Source organism: Mirounga angustirostris, unplaced genomic scaffold (genome assembly GCF_029215605.1).
Source record: "Mirounga angustirostris isolate CCGP_5_RB_7025 unplaced genomic scaffold, mMirAng1.0.hap1 SCAF_5, whole genome shotgun sequence".
Lineage (NCBI taxonomy): Eukaryota > Metazoa > Chordata > Mammalia > Carnivora > Phocidae > Mirounga > Mirounga angustirostris.
In genome coordinates, this window is record NW_026991713.1 from 24,041,663 (window position 1) to 24,064,182 (window position 22,520).

The 22,520-nt window shown below is 39.3% G+C and overlaps 1 protein-coding gene across 1 annotated transcript in view; it reads right to left on the bottom strand.

Moving 5' to 3' along the window:
- Positions 1–19,019: 19,019 nt before the first annotated feature.
- Positions 19,020–22,520, bottom strand: part of CFAP54 (cilia and flagella associated protein 54) — a 295,241-nt gene continuing 291,740 nt past the window's right edge. The window contains exon 68 of the mRNA XM_064590760.1: positions 19,020–19,257. Within this exon, the coding sequence (XP_064446830.1) occupies positions 19,138–19,257 (120 nt within the window). The 3' untranslated portion in view covers positions 19,020–19,137. The remainder of the gene's footprint in view (positions 19,258–22,520) is intronic.

Below are 22,520 nucleotides of genomic sequence, written 5' to 3' on the forward strand. Positions count from 1 at the left end.
CCTCCAGACACCTTGGAATCCTTTTAGCTGACATCTTGATTTTAGCTCAATGAGATTCATTTTGGACTTCCGACCTACAAAATTACAGTTTATGATAATTTACTACAGCAGCAATATGAAACTAATGCAGACTTCAGCCTCCATAAATGTTGGACTAGAAAAAAATCTGCTCATTAACACAGGTAAAGAACAAGGGATTGTAGGGCACCTGGGTGGCTCAGTTGGTTAAGCGACTGCCTTCGGCTCAGGTCATGATCCTGGAGTCCCGGGATTGAGTCCCGCATCGGGCTCCTTGCTCAGCGAGGAGTCTGCTTCTCCCTCTGACCCTCCCCCCCTCATGCTCTCTCTCTCTCTCATTCTCTCTCTCTCAAATAAATAAAATCTTTAAAAAAAAAAAGAACAAGGGATTGTATTTAATTTCCTGGTGTTTTAGGTTAAAACGTGTCCCCTGAGATTTTGTTACCATGGCCTTGCCCTTCACTAGGTGTAGGATCTGGGATTCCCAAACTGAGAAATTATCCAAATAATTTTTCTCAGGGAGCAGCTCCTGGCAAAATGCTCTTAGAAAGACCCAACCTTAGTCCAGGACCTGCACGATTTACACAGATAAAGTTCTGAGAATATCCTACTTAAAATGCCAATCCAAATTTTTTTTTAAAAAGAGAGAGAAAAAATAATCCAGCATAAACCAAGTAAGCAGATACATCAAAGAGTAAAATCAATATCACAGGAGTATCATATAATAGAAAAATGACAGAGAAAGGGAAACAAGTATGTTTTAAATGGTTGACAATAGAAAAGAGAGAATCAGAATAATAAAACAAGATACTATTAAAAAGATCAGACAGATTTGATAAAGAACAACGTGGAAATTCTAAAACTGAAGAAGATAGCCTTTGCAATTAAAATTTTTATGAACATATTAAACAGCAAGTTTGATAGAATAAAAAAGACAATTAGCAAACTGAAAGATAATTCTAGAGACACCGTCTAGAACAATGACAGAGAGGGTAGAAAGAGAAGATCGAAAATATGTGTACTAAGGATTCCTAAAGAAGAGCATCAAGTGAGTGGGAGAGAAGCAATATTTAGAAAATGTATTATATATATATACTTAAAACCAATGTCAAGTAGGTACCGATGAAGAAAGTAAAATGGTTATTAAGTACCTCTCTCTTGACTCTTGCTTCTGGCATAAAGTAAATAATAACCATACACATTGAATAATTAGTCATTCTTTTCTATATTATATGTCATAGGTTTCTCCTTTGCCAAAATATAATTTGCACAATTTAAAAACATTATACTTATAAAAATATAAAATGAATATAAGACGAAGACGTCATTCAACTCATTAACTGGGGAGGGAAGTTTTAAAATGGTAAGGCTTATTCAAAGAACACTTTTTAAATGTTAGAATAAGATTGCTAGGTTAGACACAAAACTGGGCTTGTCCTACAGGACAATGAATGATCACCTTTGTGTTATCTTCCCATCACTGGCATCTCTTTGGGCCAAGATTCGTTTACATTTTTATTATCAGTTTTTTACAAGTTAACCTCCACTCTTTCAGAGATGTAAAATGTCCTAATCAGTAGTAAATAAAATGCCAAACAAAAGTTTACAACCCTAGAGAATCAGATACCTACTTCAGGCACGTTAGACAATGCCCAGCATTCCATGGGCAGGACACCCAGTGATCCTTTCTGCCTATTTCCAAATTGGGGATAGTTTTTCTTAACATTCCATTGATTTGGAAAGATTTCATAGATTTAAAAATCCATTAACACCAAAGTTGGCCCTTCATCATGCTTCATGGGTTTTTCTCAGAATAACTTTAAAAGAGAACTGTACTTCGGTGGGTGGTAGGAAATGATACAATCGGACTACTCAAATACAACTGGGACAGCTGATGTAGGGCAGGCTACTTTCATTTTATCATAAAAAACACCACTAATACCACAACCCAGTTAGGGTTTGCAAAGGTAACTATGTCTTTGCTGCCCATTTGCGATCCAGTCCCCCTATTGCAGCCAGAGTGACCTGCAGTGCAGATCTGACCTTGTTGTTCCCTGGCTGTGAATCCTTGAGGAGCTTTCACACCTCACTGTGGTCCCTGCAGCATTTAGTGAGCACGCATATCCCGCTAGCCCTTCCTCTCACTATCCCTGTGTTACCACCGCAGGCTCGTGACCCAGCCAAACTGAGCTTCTTTCCAGTTCTTGAAAAGCCACTCTCCAGTTTGCCTTTAGGTGTCCCAAAATGCTATTCTCTAAGTCTGGACTATTTTCCTCCATCTTCAGAAACTAATTCTTCCTTATATAACTATATTAGTTTAAAACTTGTCTTAGCTCAGATTTCCTAGATGACAGAGCCTAAAGCAAGAAATCAGTGCTAGTGCTTTGTGGGGAGGGTGGGGATGTGTAATCCTAGGGCGAACAAGTGTGAGAAAAACAGGTGAAGCAAGATAGGATGTGAAGCAACGGGCAATGTGTTAGCACTCTGACCACCGCTTCAGCACAAGCCTTGAGAAGTACAGCAGTTTGCTCAGCAGATGTGATTGTTGAGTATTCAAGATTTCTCAAGGTGACTGTACAGACCACAATGCCTCAAAAGGGGAGAAAGTAAGAAGGGGAATCTGCCCCAACCCCATGTATCTTTTGTTTCCCACTAGGCTGGTCTTTAGAGGATCTCAGCTTTATGCCAAGATCTTAGTTCTAACTTGCCACACTGTGCATTCCCTGGCCTCATGGCCCTTAAAACCCCAAGTGGGGTGAACCACCTCATCCTTCTAGGTCATGACATCTGGCCTTTTCTGCAGCCTCTCAGAGTACCAGATCCCATATCCAGTGATGTGTGCAGGGAATCAATATATGCTGCTTATATGTGCCAAGATATGCCACTTGGGATAAGAATTATTTTGAGCTGAAAGCATTTGGGATTCAAGAGATACAGAAAGAAGCATTTCTGGAGCTTCCCTTCTCTGATCAAAAGCAAAAACTTCTGAGAAATGAATACTGCCGGAAATCCCCTCTCCCAGGGAAGGTTTATGGTCACAGAGAAGATGGAAATTCAGCACCGAGTGGATCTGCACAAAGAAAATATACTCATTGGTTTCTCCCATATATTTACCTTCTCATAGTTTGTCCTCCTTGGAATCCTAAAACCTTTTTCTTTGTTTTGCACTTCTCTACAAATTTACTATTCTTTGTTAAGATGCTATATAAGCCCAAATGTTTTTGTTTTTGTTTTTGTTTAGAGAGGGAGAGAGAGAGAGAGAAATGGGGAAGGGCAGAGGGAGAGAGAGAATCCCAAGCAGGCTCTGCACCCAGCACAGAGCCTGACATGGGGCTCGATCTTGCAACCCTGAGATCATGACCTGAGCCAAAAATCAAGAGTTGGACATTTAACTGACTGAGCCACCCAGGTGTCCCTATATAAGCCCAAGTTCTAACCACCTCTTTCAGTTACTCATCACTGAGTTTCTCCCACATGTATTCACGCTACTCTGTTTTTCTTGTGCTAACCAATCAGCCTTTGTCAGTCTACTTCACAGGGCCCCAGTCAGCAAACCTAGAAAAGTAGAGGAAAAGTCTTTTTCCCTTACCTGCAAGTATTTCCAGAATAAGGAGTAAAATGTTCTAGTTTAGATCCTCTGAGAAGCAGATGTCAAAACTGTGTTAAGTGTCCAAGATATTGATTGTGTGAAACAACTGTGAGGAAATTGAGGGAGGGGCAAAAAGGTAGAAAAAGTAGAGAACGATGTGAAAGCAAAATGGAGTCGGGGAAGGAGGTTCTTACTAAGAAAGTTCTAGTCAGACTGATGGGGAATCCTAGGGCCAAAGCTGCCTATCATAGGAATCCTGTGTTGCACGGGAATGGGCCAGCCTCAGGATCCCTCTGGGACGTAGTCTCTGGCAGAGAGAACCTGGGGAAGTGGGGCATCAGCACCAACCCAGTAGTGGATTCAGAACACAGAAGCTGGAGTCATCCATTGCTTCTGTCCCTCTCAGCAGATCTGAGTGGTGCACAAGGAGCGAAAATCCCTAGCTGAGTGGCAGAGACCAAGATGGGGGCCAGGACCCTGGGTGTTGGGTCCCTGGTGTTGGCGGCAGAGCCCAGTGTAGGCGGCTGAGAGAATCTGAAGTGGCAGATAAGATCTGTGTTTGACACAAGAGTCAAGGCAATTCTACCAGGAAGTCTGCCTTCAAAAGCATATTAGTCTTTCATCCTATGTTCGGGGCTCCTAGTCTTTGCTCTGTGATTCCTTTATCAAAGCATGATTATACTTTATTGTAATTGCGTATTTATCAGTAATCTTTCCTGATAGTGTAAGCTCTGAGGAGGCAGGGACCATATCTGTCTTGTTCGTGGTCCTCAGAAGGGGCACAACAAAGAGAGTTGAACAGATGAGAAACAGAACCCCCGCCGTCTGCCAATGATACTTTCAAGGCTATGAAATGATCTGTGGACTCTTTTATACCTAAGATTCTCTATCTTTAAAACAAGTCTCAATTAAAAACATATATGCATACATACATAAAGCCTCTTTGAGAGGTTGTGAAGGATAACCTTATAAAATGATGTTGAATGGAACTTTTCTTATATTTTTAGAATTTTCCTAAACCCTAAAGATGAGGCCAGTGGTTAATAAGCCCATTCACATTCTAAATATTGCTGAGGAAGCTTCCAGCCACCCCATTCCAGGACTTGCATGGAAGAGATGCAAAGCAGGCCCTTGCATTCCTCCCCCTTCCCTCCCACCACACACACACACTTCCCCTCCCCCAGCTGTGTTACATAAACAAATGAGAGTTCATTTAGAAAGAGAATGTTTGAGGAGTGAAGAGTGTTATGGCTTTTCTCCTCTCTCCTGTTGGAACATGAAGTTACTGCATGCTTCATGCTCCATCGTGAAGATGATGGGGTAATGAAGAAGAGTGTTCTTTGCTGCAAAGTGGAGTTGGGGTGGGTGGTTCTAGAGAGAAGCATGGTAGAGATCTACACGCCTGCAGTAGAAGACTGCAGTCATCTGGCAGCTTAGTCTGGGGCCACCAGGAACAGGCAGAGCTTTTAGGAAGAAGGATTTATGTCCCTTGAGCTTGGGGCTGTAATTGTACATGCAGCGTGTGCCTCCTACCTGCAGAATTCTGAAGATGGGAGGCTGTAATTCCACCCTACTGCGCACCCTCACCCCAGACTATGTAAGTTGGTTTCCACAAGCTCTGTATAATTCTGACATTCTGGGAATGGAATGTGGTTTACATTTTTATGTCATCTTTGACTCTGAATTCCTACATCTCTGAGTTAGTTCAGTCTGTGGATCATCTTCCCTCATGCACCCTAGACAAGGAGCAGCCTTTTTTTGATTTCCCCTTTGATGTCTGTCTCCCACAGGAAGCAGCTGTGTGTGGAGCAGAGGAAAGGGCTTCATGTCACCCTGTTGTTTTCACCCTTTTCCCCTCAGGACTGTTCTTTTCTCATTTCTCCTTTCCACTGGGGTCCCTGAGAAATTAATTTCCCTTTACTTTTTCCTGTAAAACAACTTAGACCACTGCATCCTACTTGCTCAGGGACCTATATTTACCTATACTTAACATGCTCTGCAAGCAATGGACCATTTTCTCCAAAGCTTCCACCTTGAGCAGCAGTAAACTCTGTTACCGGTCTCTGAAATTATATAGCTGAAGTAAGAGATCTGATTCAGAAGTGACTGAAAAGTAACTGATACGCTACCACTGTCCACCCCCTTCCCTAGTTCCCTAGAGGGTTAGCGAGAGGGCATGGTGCCCTCCATCAGGCCTGGGATGGGTCTCAAGGCAATTTCGAAGGTGGGAGAGAACAATATGTTTCTCTGCTAGATAAACTATGACTACCCCCACTTTTGAAAGCAGATGCTGCGAAAGTCAATTTTGGTTTTAAATAACACATTTTTGTCCTCTTCATTTCACATCTGTCACATGAACTGTGCCAGAATACATTTAATAAAGAAGTCCGTGCTAATCATTAATTATGACACAATATACCAGTTGTATTGTGTTCTAATGTAACTCACACTTGTGGGTTTCAAAAAGCTTCCCCAGATTTAATTAATCCTCAGCTTTGCTAATGAAAAGCATGGCTTCTACCCGGTGTGAGTTTGGGTTTCTAATCTGTTCCTTAAGGTCACCTCATTTTTCTTGAAAATGCACATTTGTAGTTTAACACTGCAGATCTTTCACATTCCCTATTAAGCAATTATTTTGATTACTTCATTATCTTTCTTTTTTTTTCCTAGACTATTTAGGTTGGTTTCTGCCTACTGCTAGCCAAGTGTAATTCCGACATTCTCTCTCACTCCCTTTATTAGCATGATTTGCATTAGCAAGGGATTCATTTTCATTCTGAAGACTGAAAACAATTTCATTATCTGATAAAAATTATCTCCTCATATGCTGTAAGAAGCAATTCTCCTCATTTATGGTCTCATTAAGCATTTCATATACCTAATACATCTTCTCAATTCTTCCTCTTTCCAGAAGTAATCATTCTTGTGGCTCAACTAACAAAATCTTGGGCTTGGAATTCTCATTTTTGCCTTCCTTCCCTCTTTTGTTCTTTCTTTTCCTGATGTAGTAACTGCATCATCTCTGTGAACACTGGCTATTTCCTTCTCTTCCTACACAGTTTGTTCAGGTTTCGCTCCAACACCTACACTGCTGTATCATGAGTTGTAAGTTTACATTTCTATTGTCCTTAGTGGACTATAAGCATCTGAAGGGTGGGCCACAGCTTCCAGATAGTTATATTTTCAGAGCCTGGAACTGTGTCCAGTGTATAGCAATAATCAAAAGATGTGTATTGAATAGATGAAGGACTAAGGACACATGCGCAATCATTTTTATTTTAAAAATTTGTACTTTTCAAAACACAGGAGAAAGTGGAGAAGCCAGAGCAACTTGATAAGGAAATGAATCAGTTGGACAAACCAAGGCAAGCTAAAGAGATACATAGATCTATAAGTAATAGGAAAGAAGTGCTTTAACTGCCCTAGTGGGAGCTAAAACAAACTTGAGCCTGCAAGGGGCCAGTTGAGCAAGAGCAAAAATCCAAAACAATTATCTGGAGAATATGGATACATCACAATGATTACATGGGGCAAGTTCTAAGTCAGACCTAGTGGCTTCTGTGCAAATAAGATACTGAATCATGACTGTTTCTTCTCACCAAATCTCTAAAATGTGACAGATATTGCTGAAACATTCCTCTGTCTGATGTCACATTCTTGATTTATTTCTCAGTTTTATTCATCCCTCAAGGAGGAAAAAAGTAATCAGAATACTTCCTTTTCACCATAAGCATGTCAGAAATATAAGGAATGCTGAAGAACCATCCTGTGGCATTGGGGTCAATCCCATAGAAATGCCAAGGTAGCTCAGCCTGCCGCTTGGAGCTGAGCCTATTTTAATGGAAGCAGAGTTCCCTAGCAGGTTTAGATTACATTAAATTTAAAATGCTATTAAACCTTTAAATGGAGAGGTCAAGCTATAGGACTTTGGTGGCTATAGGACTTTGGAGATAGGGAAGCAATCTAGGTTGGAGATGAAAATTTGGAAGGTTTTAACACATACATGGTACAGATATGGTCATCCTGAGTGAGAGTAATGGAGAAAAGGGAGCACGTACGAGAAAGGAGAGTTTTTTGCTTAAAACTGGTCAATCTTTTAAGTAAAGGGTTAGCGAACTATGACCTGTAGTGAAAGGCCCTCTGCTGGTTTTTGTTCAGTCTTTGAGCTAAAAGTGGTTTTACATTTTTAAGTGGTTAGGAAAAACTAATCCAAAGGAGAAGAGTATTTCATAACACATGAAAATTACATGAAATTCACATTGATAATTAGAGTTCTATTGGGACACAGCCATGCACATTTGTTCACATATCGTCTATGATTGCTTTCGCTCTACAGTAGCAGAGCTGCCTGGTTGCAACAGAGACACAGCCTAAAATATTTACCATCTTGCTCTTTACAGACCAAGTTTGCTGGCTTATGGTGTCACGTGAGAACGCAAGTCCTGGAAGTGCTCTGCTATTGTTGCCACTATGAGGGAAACCAGTCTGACTATGAAAGGTGGCAGGGAGGAAGGTTGCTGAGATACTTGCCAATTAACAGAACCAGAGCCCAGAAGTGACTGTGACACTCCTAGACGGAATCAAACCTGAAGCTCACTTCACCAATGCCCTTTACAGTCAATGAGGGAATAAATGCCCTTTATTGTCTGATCCAGTTGGATAGATTTCCTATCATCCAAATAAAAAAATTTTTTTTAACTACTACAGTTATGAGTCCAGAGGTAAAGCATAGTCCTTTCTCCCCTTAATATATGCCAACTTGATTCAAATCTCCCATTTCATAGCCTGTACAAGTCCAAGGTTGTCCTCATGATTTCTACAAACTCCTAAAGACTTATCATCTCAGTTGCTAAAACAGAATACCATAGATTGGGTGGCTTAAACAACAAGTATTTATTTCTCACAGTTCTGGAGGTTGGGAAGTCCAAAATCAAGGTGCCATCCAATTCAGTGACTGGTAAGATCTCCTCTTCCTGGTTTAAAGATGACTGCCTTCTTGCTATATCCTCACACAGCAGAGAGTTAGCTCTCTAGTATCTTCTTATAAGGGCATTAATCCGGCATGAGGACTCCACCCTCAAGACCTCATCTAAACCTAATTACATCCCAAAGACCTCATTTCCAAATACCATCAAATTGGGGGTTAGGATTTTAACATATGATTTTGGGGGGGACACAAACATTCAGGCCATAGCACTCATGGTCCTTGCTCCATGAAGTCCATGTCCATGACATATGCTGTCTATTTTTCACCCATTCTACCTCATCACAAGTTTCCCAAACCTACACACATACTCTGAACCTATCATTTTGTGAATTTAGCAATTTTACTTAGGGCTTGAGAGATCATTAAAGGGGTCACTTTAACTACTATACAATCTCCTACATCTCCTGGCTATCCATTCTGTTCTCCTCTCTTTACTCTCTTATTCCTCCATTTCCAGAAAAAAATTAATTCTTCTCTTTGTAGGATGAGCAACAATCCTAGCCTGCCTAGGACTGTCTTAATTTGGGGACCATCCTGTTTTTTGCACTGAAAGTCCTGGGTGAAGTGGGAAGATCTGTGACTCTATCTCCTTGTCTCAAGTAAAGTCTTTTTACCTGCTTCTCTGAAGCATCAAAGCCAGCCCACATCTGTAGCTCACAGACACCACCTGCTCCAAAAGACTGAAACATCTTCCTAATCAAGGCAAGTCTCCTTGAAGGGAATAACAGTACCAGATGTTTTGAAAATAAACACTTCTTATCATTAGATGCATGTATACTTAGGGTTGTTATGTCATCTTATTGAATTGATGCTTTTATCATTAAAATGAAATGTTTCATTTTACCTCTGACAGCAATTCCTATCTTGAAATCTATCTTGATATTAATATAATCACACAGGATCTCTCATGTTCACTGTTCATATGGTATACATTTCTCCATCCTTTTATTTTCAACCTGTCGGTGTTTTTATTTAAAATGCACACAATCTCTGCCTTTTAACTAGAAGTGTGGATCCATTTAGAATTAGTGTAATTAATGACATGGTTAAATGTAAGTCAAATGTAAGTCATCGAGACTTTTAGGTCAGTCCATTATCCTTTGCCTTCCATGTTTTTGATGAGACATCAGTCTTTATTTTTATCATTGTTCCTTTCCTTAGTATGTTACATCTTTTTCTCCTAGATGACTTAATGTTTTTTTCCTATCTTTGGTTTTCAGAAGTTTGAATATGATTAGCTTGGGTATGGGTTCTTTTTAAAAGGCAGAGATCATTTCTGTGAGCCAGAGATGCGGGCTGGCCTTGATGGTTTCCATTCCACAAGTTTACTGTCTGTTTTTTTCTTCTGTGGTGCCTGATTTGATATTAAGTTCATCTAGTGAATTTTTTAAATGTCAGATATTATAGTTTTCAGTTCTAGGATTTCCATTTGGTTCTTTTTTTATAGTTTCCATATCTTTCTTGATATTCCCCATCACTTTACCCATTATACCAATCTTCCTAACAGATTCCTTTACATGTGTAACATAGTTATTTTAAAGTCTTCATCTGCAATTTCTAACATCTGGGATTTTCACGGATCTGTTTGACTATTTTCCCCCTTGATTGGGGGCACATTTTCCTGCTTCTTTATATATATATATATATATATATATATAAACAAAGAATTTGATAAGCCCCTTTTACTTGGCTGGACTTGAATTCCAAAACTTGTCTCTCCAGCACCAGGCACCTGCTGAAACCTCTGTTTGGCTCATTAAAACTTCCAGTTGTTACTTTCCACTGGATTCCCTGGGGTCTGATTACATGCAGGTGGGAGCCAACAATTTGAGGGGAATTTGTGCAGATTTAGGGGCCCCCCACTCTGTCTCCCAATTTTCTGAAATATTCTTCCTTAATCTCAAGCTACTATGAAAAACCCCCACTCTGCCTTGTGAATCCTCAGTCCCATTCATCTGCCTCTTCCTGACTGAGCTCTATCCTTCACGTACTTTATAAGATGAGGAGTACCGTCAAGGAAAGAGCTATCAAATGTGGATCTTGGGCGCCTGGGTGGGAGCACCCAACTCTTGATTTCAGCTCAGGTCATGATCTCAGGGTCTTGAGATCGAGCCCTCCGCCGGGCTCTGCACTCAGCAGGGAGTCTGCTTGAGATTCTCTCTCTCCCTCCACCCCTCCCTGCTGCTCATGCTCTCTCTCTCTCCCTCTCTGCCTCTAAAATAAATAAATAAATCTTTAAAAAATAAATAAATAAATGTAGAACTTATGTAGTTTTTTCCCCTTTATTTCAAGGATCATGTCCCCCTCAATTTCTGCGTATTTTCAGCCATTCCCCAGGGCTTCACATAGTTATTTGAATTCTGATTTTATAATTATTTACACTTCTTTTTTAGTCCGAAGTTCAAAATTGTTATGACCAGATGATAGTTCAATGAAAGCTACTCTGCTAGTAACCAGAAGTGAATACCTCTTATTACTAAAACTCAATCAATCCATCAGTCAATCAATCAATCGATCTCTGGTCTTTCTAGGCAGAACTGAACTTTCCTGAAAGGTGCATGTGATAATATAATATGTAATTAAAGTAAGAGATAACTGTACTGCGGATCCACGACCTGCTAGTCGCTGTTCCGTGTGCTTTACTCCTCCCCAACTTACGGATGAGAAAGCTGAAGTGCAGAGAGGTTAAGAAGCTTACCCAAGTTTATGTAGGTGGTCAGTAGGAAAGCCGGGACTCCAGCCCACATGGCCCGATGTGATCACTGGCTGCCTTAGCCACTGCACAGTGGTTATTTAGGTGTGGGCTGCTCTTCAGTGTGGCCTTTCCTTGATGGAGACAGTTTAGAGGGGATTTAAGCTTGTAGCAGAGGACGAACCGAATATACTTTGTGGTTCTTTTAAACCAATGAATCCATTATCCTATAAAAATTAGAATCTCCAGTCAACCAAAAATATTTTCACGTCAGAAAAATTATTTTCCCTCAGTCAGAAATCCAGAAAATGTCCACATAAAATGGTATTTCCATGTATACTCAGCTCCCACAGAATCGTTTCTCTTTTCTTGACTTCAGAATTTGACTTATGGCACCTCGAGCAGAACTATTCATTGTGGTTTTGCCCGAACTGCCGCGGTGCTGATAGTATACTGTGTTCATTTCCAATGCAGTGTTGATATTGATAAACCAACTTACTTCAAGCAATTCAAAGCATCAACCTTTTCAAAGCATGAACCATTTCAAAGCATGAACCTATTGAAAAATAGCGTTTGGGTGTGTTTTTCCATACCACCCCAAATGCACTGGAAAAGTATTTTTTACCAATAAAATTGCTCTAAGAGGAAAAGCCACATTTAAGGGTTTTTTTTCCTGAAACTGTTTCTAAGATCAATAAAAATATCCCTTTTCCTGATACCTATCTTTTGCTATATGCCTCCCAAATTGTTTTAAATGGACAAATCAGAAGTGGATATTGTTTTGCAAAAAGCAAACAGAAGAAAAGAAAAATCCTTGAAAGCCTGCAAAATACAACCCTTGGAAGTGTACAGTCCTTGAGACCATCTATGAAATGGGCTGCATTTCACCGTAGGCTGCCGTCGAAGAAACAGTTCATTTAGAATATAATCTCATGAGGCCCCACAGGAAAAACTGTTCTCTGGAATTGGTACTGGGAATAGCAGCGCTCCTAAGTACAAGGTCTGCTTTGCCCTCACAACTCTAGTGATGTAAGGCGTTGCATTTGCCTGTGAACGCTGGCTGCCAGAAAACACGCAGCAGCATCTCTGGCTGACCCCTAGTGAGTGTTAAGGTTGTAACACCATCTTTTTTTTCAAGAAATTAATTCAACTCCTGGCTCCATCATAAGTCAGATGATATTTGTGTTCTACCTTTACTTGTTTTCTTTGCCTCCTTTTTCTCATCTGGCTTTAACTAATCTTAGCTTTGTATTGAATCCATACTTGTAAGCTCTCTTGCATCCTTTTTGAGGAGGTCTGAAGATAACTGACTAAATGATCAGGATTTGATGGCCATAGTTTTCAAAATAAAAAACACTGAACTGTAAATGAAAGTTGAGAGAGGCAGACGAAAACCTGAAAACAATGTCACAAATTATATGGAAAGGGTTAATAGCCTGGACATCGAAGGATCTTGGAAATCGACAATAACAACAAAATAAATAGATAGGCGTACAAGTAAAAAGTTGAGTAAAGGACTTGAAGAGACATGAAAATAGAAAAAAATGTGATGAGCAAATAACAAATGTAAGAACGATTCAACTTCAGTTGTCGTCAAAGAAATGCAAATTAAAATTTAATGAGATGAGAAACTTCCATTTAAAAAAATGGGGAAATAAATTCATTGGTTTCCTTGAACCTACCTTGCTCCCTGACCTCGAGGACAGGGTAGGGGGCAGACATGCCAATACGCATGTGTAAAATAGAGTGGCTCCCACGTGAGCATGTGTATGGTAGGTGGAGGGACGGTTGGGGCGGGGGGGCCAGGCGGGGGAGTGTACAGCAGGAAAGACAGGTCCGAGGTAGTGGAGATGCCTGGGCTGAATCTAGGATGAAGAGCTGCTATCATTAGATGTGACTCTTTTGGGGCACCTGGGTGGCTCAGTTGGTTAAGCTACTGCCTTCAGCTCAGGTCATGATCCTGGAGTCCCTGGATCGAGTCCCACATCGGGCTACCTGCTCTGCAGGGAGTCTGCTTCTCCCTCTCCCGCTCCCCCCTCTTGTGCTCTTTCTCTCTCTCACTCTCTCTCCCAAATAAATAAATAAAATCTTAAAAAAAAAAAAACATTAGATGTGACTTTTTTTTTTAAGATTTTATTTATTTATTTGAGAGAAAGACAGCAAGAGAGAGAACACAAGAAGGGGGAGGGTCAGAGGGGGAAGCAGACTCCCTGCTGAGCAGGGAGACGGATGTGGGACTAGATCCTGGGACGCCAGGATCATGACCTGAGCCAAAGGCAGTTGCTTAACCAACTGAGCCACCCAGACACCCTAGACGTGACTCTTTGAAGGACAGAAGTAAGTGGTATTCTTCATGTATAGCCTCTGGCACATAGTGGGCAATAAATATCTTCTAAACGAAAAGAGTGAGAAAAGACATTCTTGCCAAAAAGCAAAGGTACAAAGTAATGAATAAAATCCATCAAATGAACAAATATATGCATGAACAAATGAGCTAAGTTTTTCAGGGAAATACTAGTGTATTTATGAAGGAGATTTATTTTTATTTTTTTTTAAAGATGTTATTTATTTGATAGAGAGAGAGAGCACATAAGCAGGGGGAGCAGCAGAGGGAGAGGGAGAAGTAGGCTTCCCGCTGAGGGGCTCAATCCCAGAACCCTGGGATCATGACCAGGGCCCAAAGCAGACGCTTAACTGACTGAGCCACCCAGGTGCCCCTAAGAAGGAGATTTAAATGACCAGCCTCCAAGGGACAAAACAAAGATTTGATATATATTTTTTCCTTCCTATGGATCATTACCATATACTTCATTATTAAGAAGTAGAACTCTAGACAATACCTTTGGATCTAATTACATCCTGATTTTTCTAACTGCATCTCATCCAGACCACCAGGTCTAAACACTCCCAATTTGGGCATTTTCCCAACCAATATGCTCTGGAAAGGCATCTGTACTGTACCTCAGGAAATATGGATAGTTGCCTCAAATCTCAATACTTTTCAGTCTAAGATTGTATTTTACTGGCTCTTAGGGAAGACAATTAGATATGCTGTAGGACATATATTTAAACGTTAACGTTGATTGTTTCATAGGAGTGGATTTCTGGGTAACTTTTATTTTCTACTTTGTAACTTTCAATATTTCACAAATTCTCTATATTAGTTCTGAATTGTTTTTGCAATGATGAGAAGAGAAATCGGTTCAAGTTATTCTTGTGAATCTTGTGGGGGAGAATTAGGACAGTAGTGAAACTCTTAGAAAATCTTCAAATTATTTAGAAATCTGCTGAGTTTTCTTTCACATTGTGTACAGTTTTAAGGGAGGGTTCAAGCTGATTTGCACTCGGGCAGAATGTGGTTTTTAGACCTGTTTTATTCTAAGTTATTAAATACAAAACGTATAAATGTTTCGTAACTATAAAACAGGACCAAAGGCAATTTAATAGCAATTAATTTTGTGTTGTTTCCAAAGCTCCAGTTGAAAATGTCCTTGTTCTAATAAAATCTCTATGCCTTTTAACCCAGCGTTTTAACTAATGAATTTAATTATGAAAAAAACTGCTGTCACTAAAGTCTTCCTCTTAATCATGCCCGTATTTATGACCAAAAAAAAATCTGTTGCTATGGAAATTTTTTTTTTTTTTAAGATTTTATTTGACAGATAGAGAGAGACAGCGAGAGAGGGAACACAAGCAGGGGGAGTGGGAGAGTGAGAAGTAGGCTTCCTGCAGAGTAGGGAGCCCGATGTGGGGCTCGATCCCAGGACCCTGGGATCATGACCTGAGCTGAAGGCAGACGCTTAACGACTGAGCCACCCAGGTGCCCCTGCTATGGAAATTTTAGAGTCAGAGTTGCATCTCATAAAGCTCTACTGAAGTGTAAAGCAAAAATAGGAAACGAATCTTCAGTAAAGAGAAACTTCTTAATATATTTTTAAAAACGTTGAAATTATAGATTGTAGATGGATTTTACAAATGAACCTCATTTTGCATAACAAGTAGTCACGTAAAAAGTTCTGCATATATCTAATTTTGGAAAATCAAATAATTTAAAGTATAACTAGGGAACTTACCATTGACAGGCATTGCACAGGGGATCTGTCTCAATTTAATTAAACATTTATTGAGGCTTTACTATCTTATATTAAAAATTAATATTTTCATAGATGGAGTTTCCCCAAATTGAGCACATTTATAATTTGACATTAGTTTCAAAATGATTTTTAGTTGTCACTAAAATCCCAAATAACAGAACCAGATGTGAACTACAGCTATATAATGAGACCAGCGTCATAACTCACATTTAATAGTTATTTACCGACAGGTGAGCCAATGACCACACAAAACGAGCTGGCAAACAGGATGAAGAAGGTAAATGATGCACTTGCTTTTAACTTATGAACTATCTCACGTATGCAAAAAGTAGAGACCAATGTAACAAACCCCCAGCTGAAAAAAGTACAAATGAAACTTCTTGGGCCTTCTTGTTAGATCTCATTCCCTCTCCTCCGTGACTCCAAACCTGAACTTGGGCTTGCCCATGAACCTGCATCGAAAAATGCTTTTAGTACATACTTACACATCCATAATTACTCTATATTAGGTCATTTCCCCTGTTTTAATAACTTTTATATAAATGGTGTCTTCATATATGTTTTCTGCAACACTTCACTTTTTCTCTTTTACTCAACCTACTTTTGAAGCGTATCCAGATAAATACGTCTCTGATTCATTTACAATATTCTGCAGTAGTCTGTTACACATTCATTTCTAACTTCTGTGTACTATCCTACTGCATGATGACACGGTCATTTATTTATCTGCTCTCCACCTGAGAGATATTAGGTAGGTTTGTTTCTTTGTGTTTGGGGGGGGTTGTTTTTTGCTATTGTAATCAATGCATCAGTGAACAGTTTTGCATGAGTTTCCTTGGGCACGTGAGCGAAGCTTCTTTGGGAGATATACCACAAACATTTCAAGCATGGGAAAATGAGAAAAGGTGCTTCCACAGTGGGCTTCCTGGTCTACTGTTTTCTCCCCTAATCAACAGCTATGGGCTTGTCCAATCCTGTGTACACACAGATAATATTAAATTATTAAAATTTATGTTTCCATAGATTGAAGATAGCCTTGATGACATTATATATATTTCACCTAGGTTTCCAGGCTTTATGGACACCTTCCAAGATACCTTAGCAAACAATGAAGTATCCAGTCTTAAGCTAAATGAAAGCCGAAGGAATGTGGGGTGGACTCACACACTTACGCCATCCTTTGAGTTAAGGTTCTAAGACTGCATGGTGAAAATGTTAACAATGCAAACCTCTGCGCTGAAGGGCGCTATTAAGAGCCAAATAAGCAGTGCACGAGCCAGTGCCCGAGGAGTTCTGGGAGCTCGACACTGTGCCATTTGAATTAGGATGGAAAGATTCATGTAATGCGCAGAAGGAGAAGGAAGAGCGATGCAGACTAGAGGCAGAAACCAAGTTTCTAGTACTGTCCAAAAATGTGCCATTTTCCCCTGTAATTCAATGAAGGAGAACAAGTCAGCTGGGGTGGGGAATGCGTAAAGCACCTACACATGAAGTGAACCGAGACTACTGCGTTTAAGCCTCTGAATAGCTGGCAGGTGGTCAATTTCTAAAGCAATTTCTTGGAGATTGATATGGAGAAAGATATGGGGAGCTCTGCGGTTTTATTACCCATCACTTAGCTGCTGGCCCTGGCTCCTATTCTCTCGCTGCCTGCTTCCCTCCCTTCTCTTTCTGCTTTCCTTCTTCTTCCTCTTTCCGTTTGCGTCCTGTCATTCTCTAATTAAAATAGAAAACATCGCAGGTGTCTGCTGTAAAGCATTTGCAGACACTGGATATTACATGAAAAAAATAAGCAGCTGCAAATTGTGTCATTTGGTCTTTAAAAAAAAAAAACAAACAAAACAAAACCTGAACGACATTTCTGGAAATAAACACATCTTTCATCCTGGTAGGTTTGAATTTATTTTTTGTTTGTACTTCAGCCCCTTTGCTCGCCATTTCCTCACTGCCTTGTACAGAAAGTTTCAGCTTTAACCAGGAGTGTTCCTATTTTAGAAGAAATGGGGGAATTTCTGGAATTATGGCTTAAAATGGGGCAACTGTGTCTGTAGGGTGTGGTGCAATTTTAGGCAGTGTTTCTCTTGGTCAAAACAACGCCTAAGAATAACAGCAGCTGTAAGTGACTAAAAGTGGAGAAAAAGTACAAATGTGCTGAAATATTATCTGTGATAGTTGGAAGGGATCTGCCATCCCCAGTATATTGGCATGGATGACAATGGGGACTCCACCCCACCCCCCACTCCGGCCACCATGTTTTCTTGGGGGCATCCCCTCAGGTCCGCAAGTCATTTAAAAAAATCCGCTCCTACAGCAGACAATAGGTGTTCCAGTTTTAGCCTGAGGCTCAGCTATGTCCTCCTTTTCCTTGACTTTCAAATTTCCCGGAGCAGTGGGATGGGTGCAAGAGAGGGGAAGCCTGTGTAGCAATGAAGAGTTTAAGTTCTCCAGTCAGACAGAACCAAACTTAAATCTTGGTTCTACCTCTAACTGTGATCATTAGGCAAATTGTTTAATTGACTTATGCTTTTGTTTCCTTATCAGTTACATGGGGTCAGTCATTCTATGTGCATCATGGTCATAAATCTTGTGAGGACAGAAGGAGACGATGCATATGAAGTATATAATAATATAGTGTCTAGCATGGTAGATGCTCCAGAAAGGTTAGGCAGTGATGGTGGAGGTAGTGATGGTGGAGGTGGTGGTGATACCTTCCCTCCCCCTCCTTTTATACCCCCATAGTGCCATCTTACCTGGTCACATCCATCCACCCATCCATCCATCCATCCATCCATCCAAGAAGTGTTATAGTCCTCTACTATGTGCCAGGCATTATTCTAGGGTCCTATAAAACAGTATATGACTTTATATCCACTAATATTTAAAACAAAAATGAAAAGCACCCAGTTAGTAAAAACTTACTAGTGGGAGGCATGCATATACACTCCTTGGAAATTAATATTAGGTTGAAGTGAATGGCCTTGGTTATGAGTGATGCTCTATTTCCACACCTATTAAATGTGTAGGTAATTTGTTGTGCTTTTTTGCCCCTGGTGGCTAAACTTCCCGTAAGTTAAACTCTCTCTGTGAGAAACACAAAACCCTTGAAAGCATCCTCTCTCCCACAAGAGAAATTTATAAACTCCAGTCTCTGGTCAAAGGATTCGGAAGCCCTCACCACGTAAGAGCCGTCACTATCCTAACGGTTTTCTGCAAGACCCAAGCTTTATTTCATATGAAGGTATGGTCATCAGGCAATTTCTTTTTCTGAATTCAATGGGAAGTATTTTGTTCTTTTCTCTTTCTCTTCCACTGCAGTATAGTGTCCTTCTGGAGGCCACTAGCGCCATCCTCCCAGTTACAGAAATCAAAGTTCTTCCGACATTGCCTCGTGTGCCCTGGGGACAAAATTGCTCCCAGTTGAGAACCACTGTTTTAATCCAATCTTGTTCTGTGGATGCATCTAGAGACAACCTACACGTGAGCTGTATAAACATGGGAATAGCTGCACCGGGCACACTATTCATACTTTTAGGAATAGTTCTGTGAGATGGTTTTAATAAGCTGCAGCAGCATTGTCATTTAATTCAGATACAATTTAAGACATCACTCAAAACTACAATTTTTGAGGAAATTTAGCTTATGTAAGAAACCATTTTATTTTGCTTGTTATAAGAAGACAGTTCCCAAAATGTATTCAAACCAAGAAAAAGAACATCAATTAAATCCTTTATAAGGTTAGTTAACATGTAAAGAACGTTTAGGGAATAATCGACACCATCCAGTTGAAAAGGCTTCCTCCTGATATGATACAACCATTAGCAAGGTCAAAAAGTCTCTCAAGATGGAATATAGATGGCAGCGAGATATCAAATGGGACCTGAGAAAAAGCAGAAAGTGTTCATGAAATGCATCGTTTCAAACTGTTGGCTGAAGGAAAGTTCTCAAACATTCAAATACCAATTCCATATAATGGTTTTATGTGAAAGATATTTAACTCTTGCCTAAGGCCAAATGCCAAGTTTCATATCTCTGCATGGCTAAAATGTCACACGAATCATTTTAGACCCTATTAAGATTCATAGATTAGCCTATAAAACAGTAGATATTTTAGAAATATGGACTACTTGCATCCCTATAACCACTGTATATGATTCTAAAGGTAGGACTTTGGCCCCATTCCTAACAAAATGCTTTCCTCCATAACAGGCTGCCCAGTGGACAAATCTCCCTGTCTTTGAGCTTAAGTCTTGCCACAGTGAAGCAAGTATGTTTGGCGCTCACTCTCTCTGGAAGAGGCACTGGGTTACCGTGCTGAGAACTAGTCCAGTCTCAGTCACCTGAACAGAATGAAAGATGGAAAATAAGACTGCCTTTATGACCACAGCACTGGTCATTTCAGAGAGAAGCAGAAAGGAGAGAATAATAAATAGGAAGGAACTTTAACATTTCCTGGGGACCTACTTTACGCAGATCTAGATACTTTGGAAGATAAATGAGCAAATGTCATGTAGAATGACCACAACAGATTAGATGCTTGTGGCCCTAAATTCTGGTAAGAAATTAGAAGACAAGTTTTATTAATTTCTTGTCAAATTGTTAAACGAATCTTTTATTCTTAAGAAAACACAGTGAACCTAAAAGTGGAGGCTGGTTTTTATTTTTTTCTTCACTTCATTGGATTAAAACAGGACCAAAGTATTCCAGTGCTTTCTATAACTTAACATAATAAAGAGGTGAAAAAAATTAATAATGTCCTCCTTTCTCACTCAATCCTGAAGTAATAAGTATTACCAGTTTGAGGAGTATCTTTCCAAGACTTTTAAAATCCTCTGATGAATGTATATTCATGTGGGTTTTTTATTTTCCCTTTTTTCCTTCCTTTGTTTTTTGAAATAGGATAACTAGGTTTCCATTATTTGCTTTTTCAATTACCAGTATGTAAGAGAAATCCCTCTTTAATCAATTCAAGGAGGCAGAATAACTACATGGAGTTTAAGCATGTGTGTTCTGGAGTAAGACTACTTTGGTTCAAATTCAGACCTCACCACATACCAGCTATGTGAGCTTGAGTAAAATATTTGATCTGTTTGAATTTTAACTTGGTCATCCATAAAACAGAAATAATATTGTTATTACAATTATTATTACAATGCATTGTTGTTACAAGATGGAATGAGTTTATACATATAAAATACTCAGAATGATGCCTAGCACACAATGAACACACAGTAAAGGCTACACATTATTATCATTGTTGAGCATATTCTTTTTAATGGCTACATAACAATGCATGGGATGGCCGCATCCTGTTGTTCAATCAATCACCATAAAGGTTGTTTCTAGTTTTTGTACATGTTTGTTTATTCATATACATCCTTGGGTATAGATGCTTCTATTTCTGTTCTACTGATTCCCCAAGATGGTTTGGTTTAGTCAAAGGGTGTTTACATTTTACATTTTAACATTTCTTGCCAGATTACTTTCCAAATAGGTTATGATAATTAACACTTCAACCAGAAATATATAGCTGTATGGATACCCAATTGACCCAGATCTATTTGTTGAAAAGACTGTTCTTGCCTCACTGCACTGCAAAGTCACCTTTGACATAAACCATTGGGCCAAATATGCATGGATCTCTTTCTGGACTGTATTTTGTTCCATCGGTCTATATCTATACTTACTCCAATCCCACACTGTTATTACAGCTCTTTCATAAGACTCGACAACTACAAGTGTAATTCCATTAGCTTTGTTCTTTTTTTGGATGGTTTTGGCTATTCCAGGTCCTTTGCATTTCTGTGTAAATTTCCTGATACTACAGTAAATGATAGCTTTTCAAATCTTTCATTTATAATTTTTGCCTGCTATATAGAAATAGAGTTTACATTTACATTCATATGCATATAGCAACTTTGCTAAATTCACTTATTCATTCTAAGAGTTTATCTGAAGACTACTTTGGATTTTCTATGTCTATAAATAATAAGAATTGTATTCCTTCCTTTCTCACACTTATACCTTTTTGTTTTCTTCCTTTACTTCACTGGCTGAGAATCCCCATGCAGTATTAATTAGAAATGATGACAGGATGTCATAAACATATGATTAATTGACTTTTCAGTTCAGAAAAAAAGGTAAGGTTTATTTAATGAATGGCATTGTAAAAATGTCTACTACTAAAATTCATTCTTTTCTTTACTTACGTCCTCTACTACTTTTGTTAAATTTATTCCTAGGCATTTTATAGTTTTGTTATTATTGTGAATGTTTTAAAGTTTTAAAAGTTCTGTTTAAAGTGATTGTCCTTGGGGCACCTGGCTGGCTCAGTTGGTGGAGTATGTGAGTCTTGATCTCAGGGTTGTGAGTTTGAACCTCATGCTGGGTATACAGATTACTTAAAAATAAAATCTTTGTCAAAAATGGTTATTCTTAGGGCGCCTCGGTGGCCCAGTTGTTAAGCGTCTGCCTTCGGCTCAGGTCATGATCCCAGGGTCCTGGGATAGAGCCCTGCATCGGGCTCCCTGCTCCGTGGGAAGCCTGCTTCTCCCTCTCCAACTCCCCCTGCTTGTGTTCCCTCTCTCACTGTGTCTCTTTCTGTCAAATAAGTAAATAAAACCTTTTTAAAAAAATGGTTATTCTTAGTAGAAAGTTATTAATTTTTCTATCAGCCACTTTATCAGATTCTCTTAATCTAATCATTTTAAAAACCCTTACATTTTGGTTTTGCAGTTATATCATTTACAAATAAATATAACTTTGTTATTTCTTAGTATTTATGTTACTGATTTTATTCTCTTGTCTCATTGCAATAGCTAAAAATTTCAAAGTAATATTGATTCCTAGAAGTGCTACAGAGTCCTGTTACTCCTAAAAATTCTACCACCTAAACATATTCCAGGTAATTTATGAAAGTTTATTTTGTTAAACAGTAAAATTAAAAAGCCACTATCATCAAAAACATGGAGTCCAGTTTTAAAAAATGTTGAGTTAGGTGAAAATGTGAAATTTATCTCACACCCAAAGTACATCAATGCTATAAACATTACGGGAATCTGAATGCTTTAGGAAGTCAGAGTTATATATCTTTTCCCAGAGAGGTCAAGATTTTACAAATTAGAATTTATAAGATTTCAAATA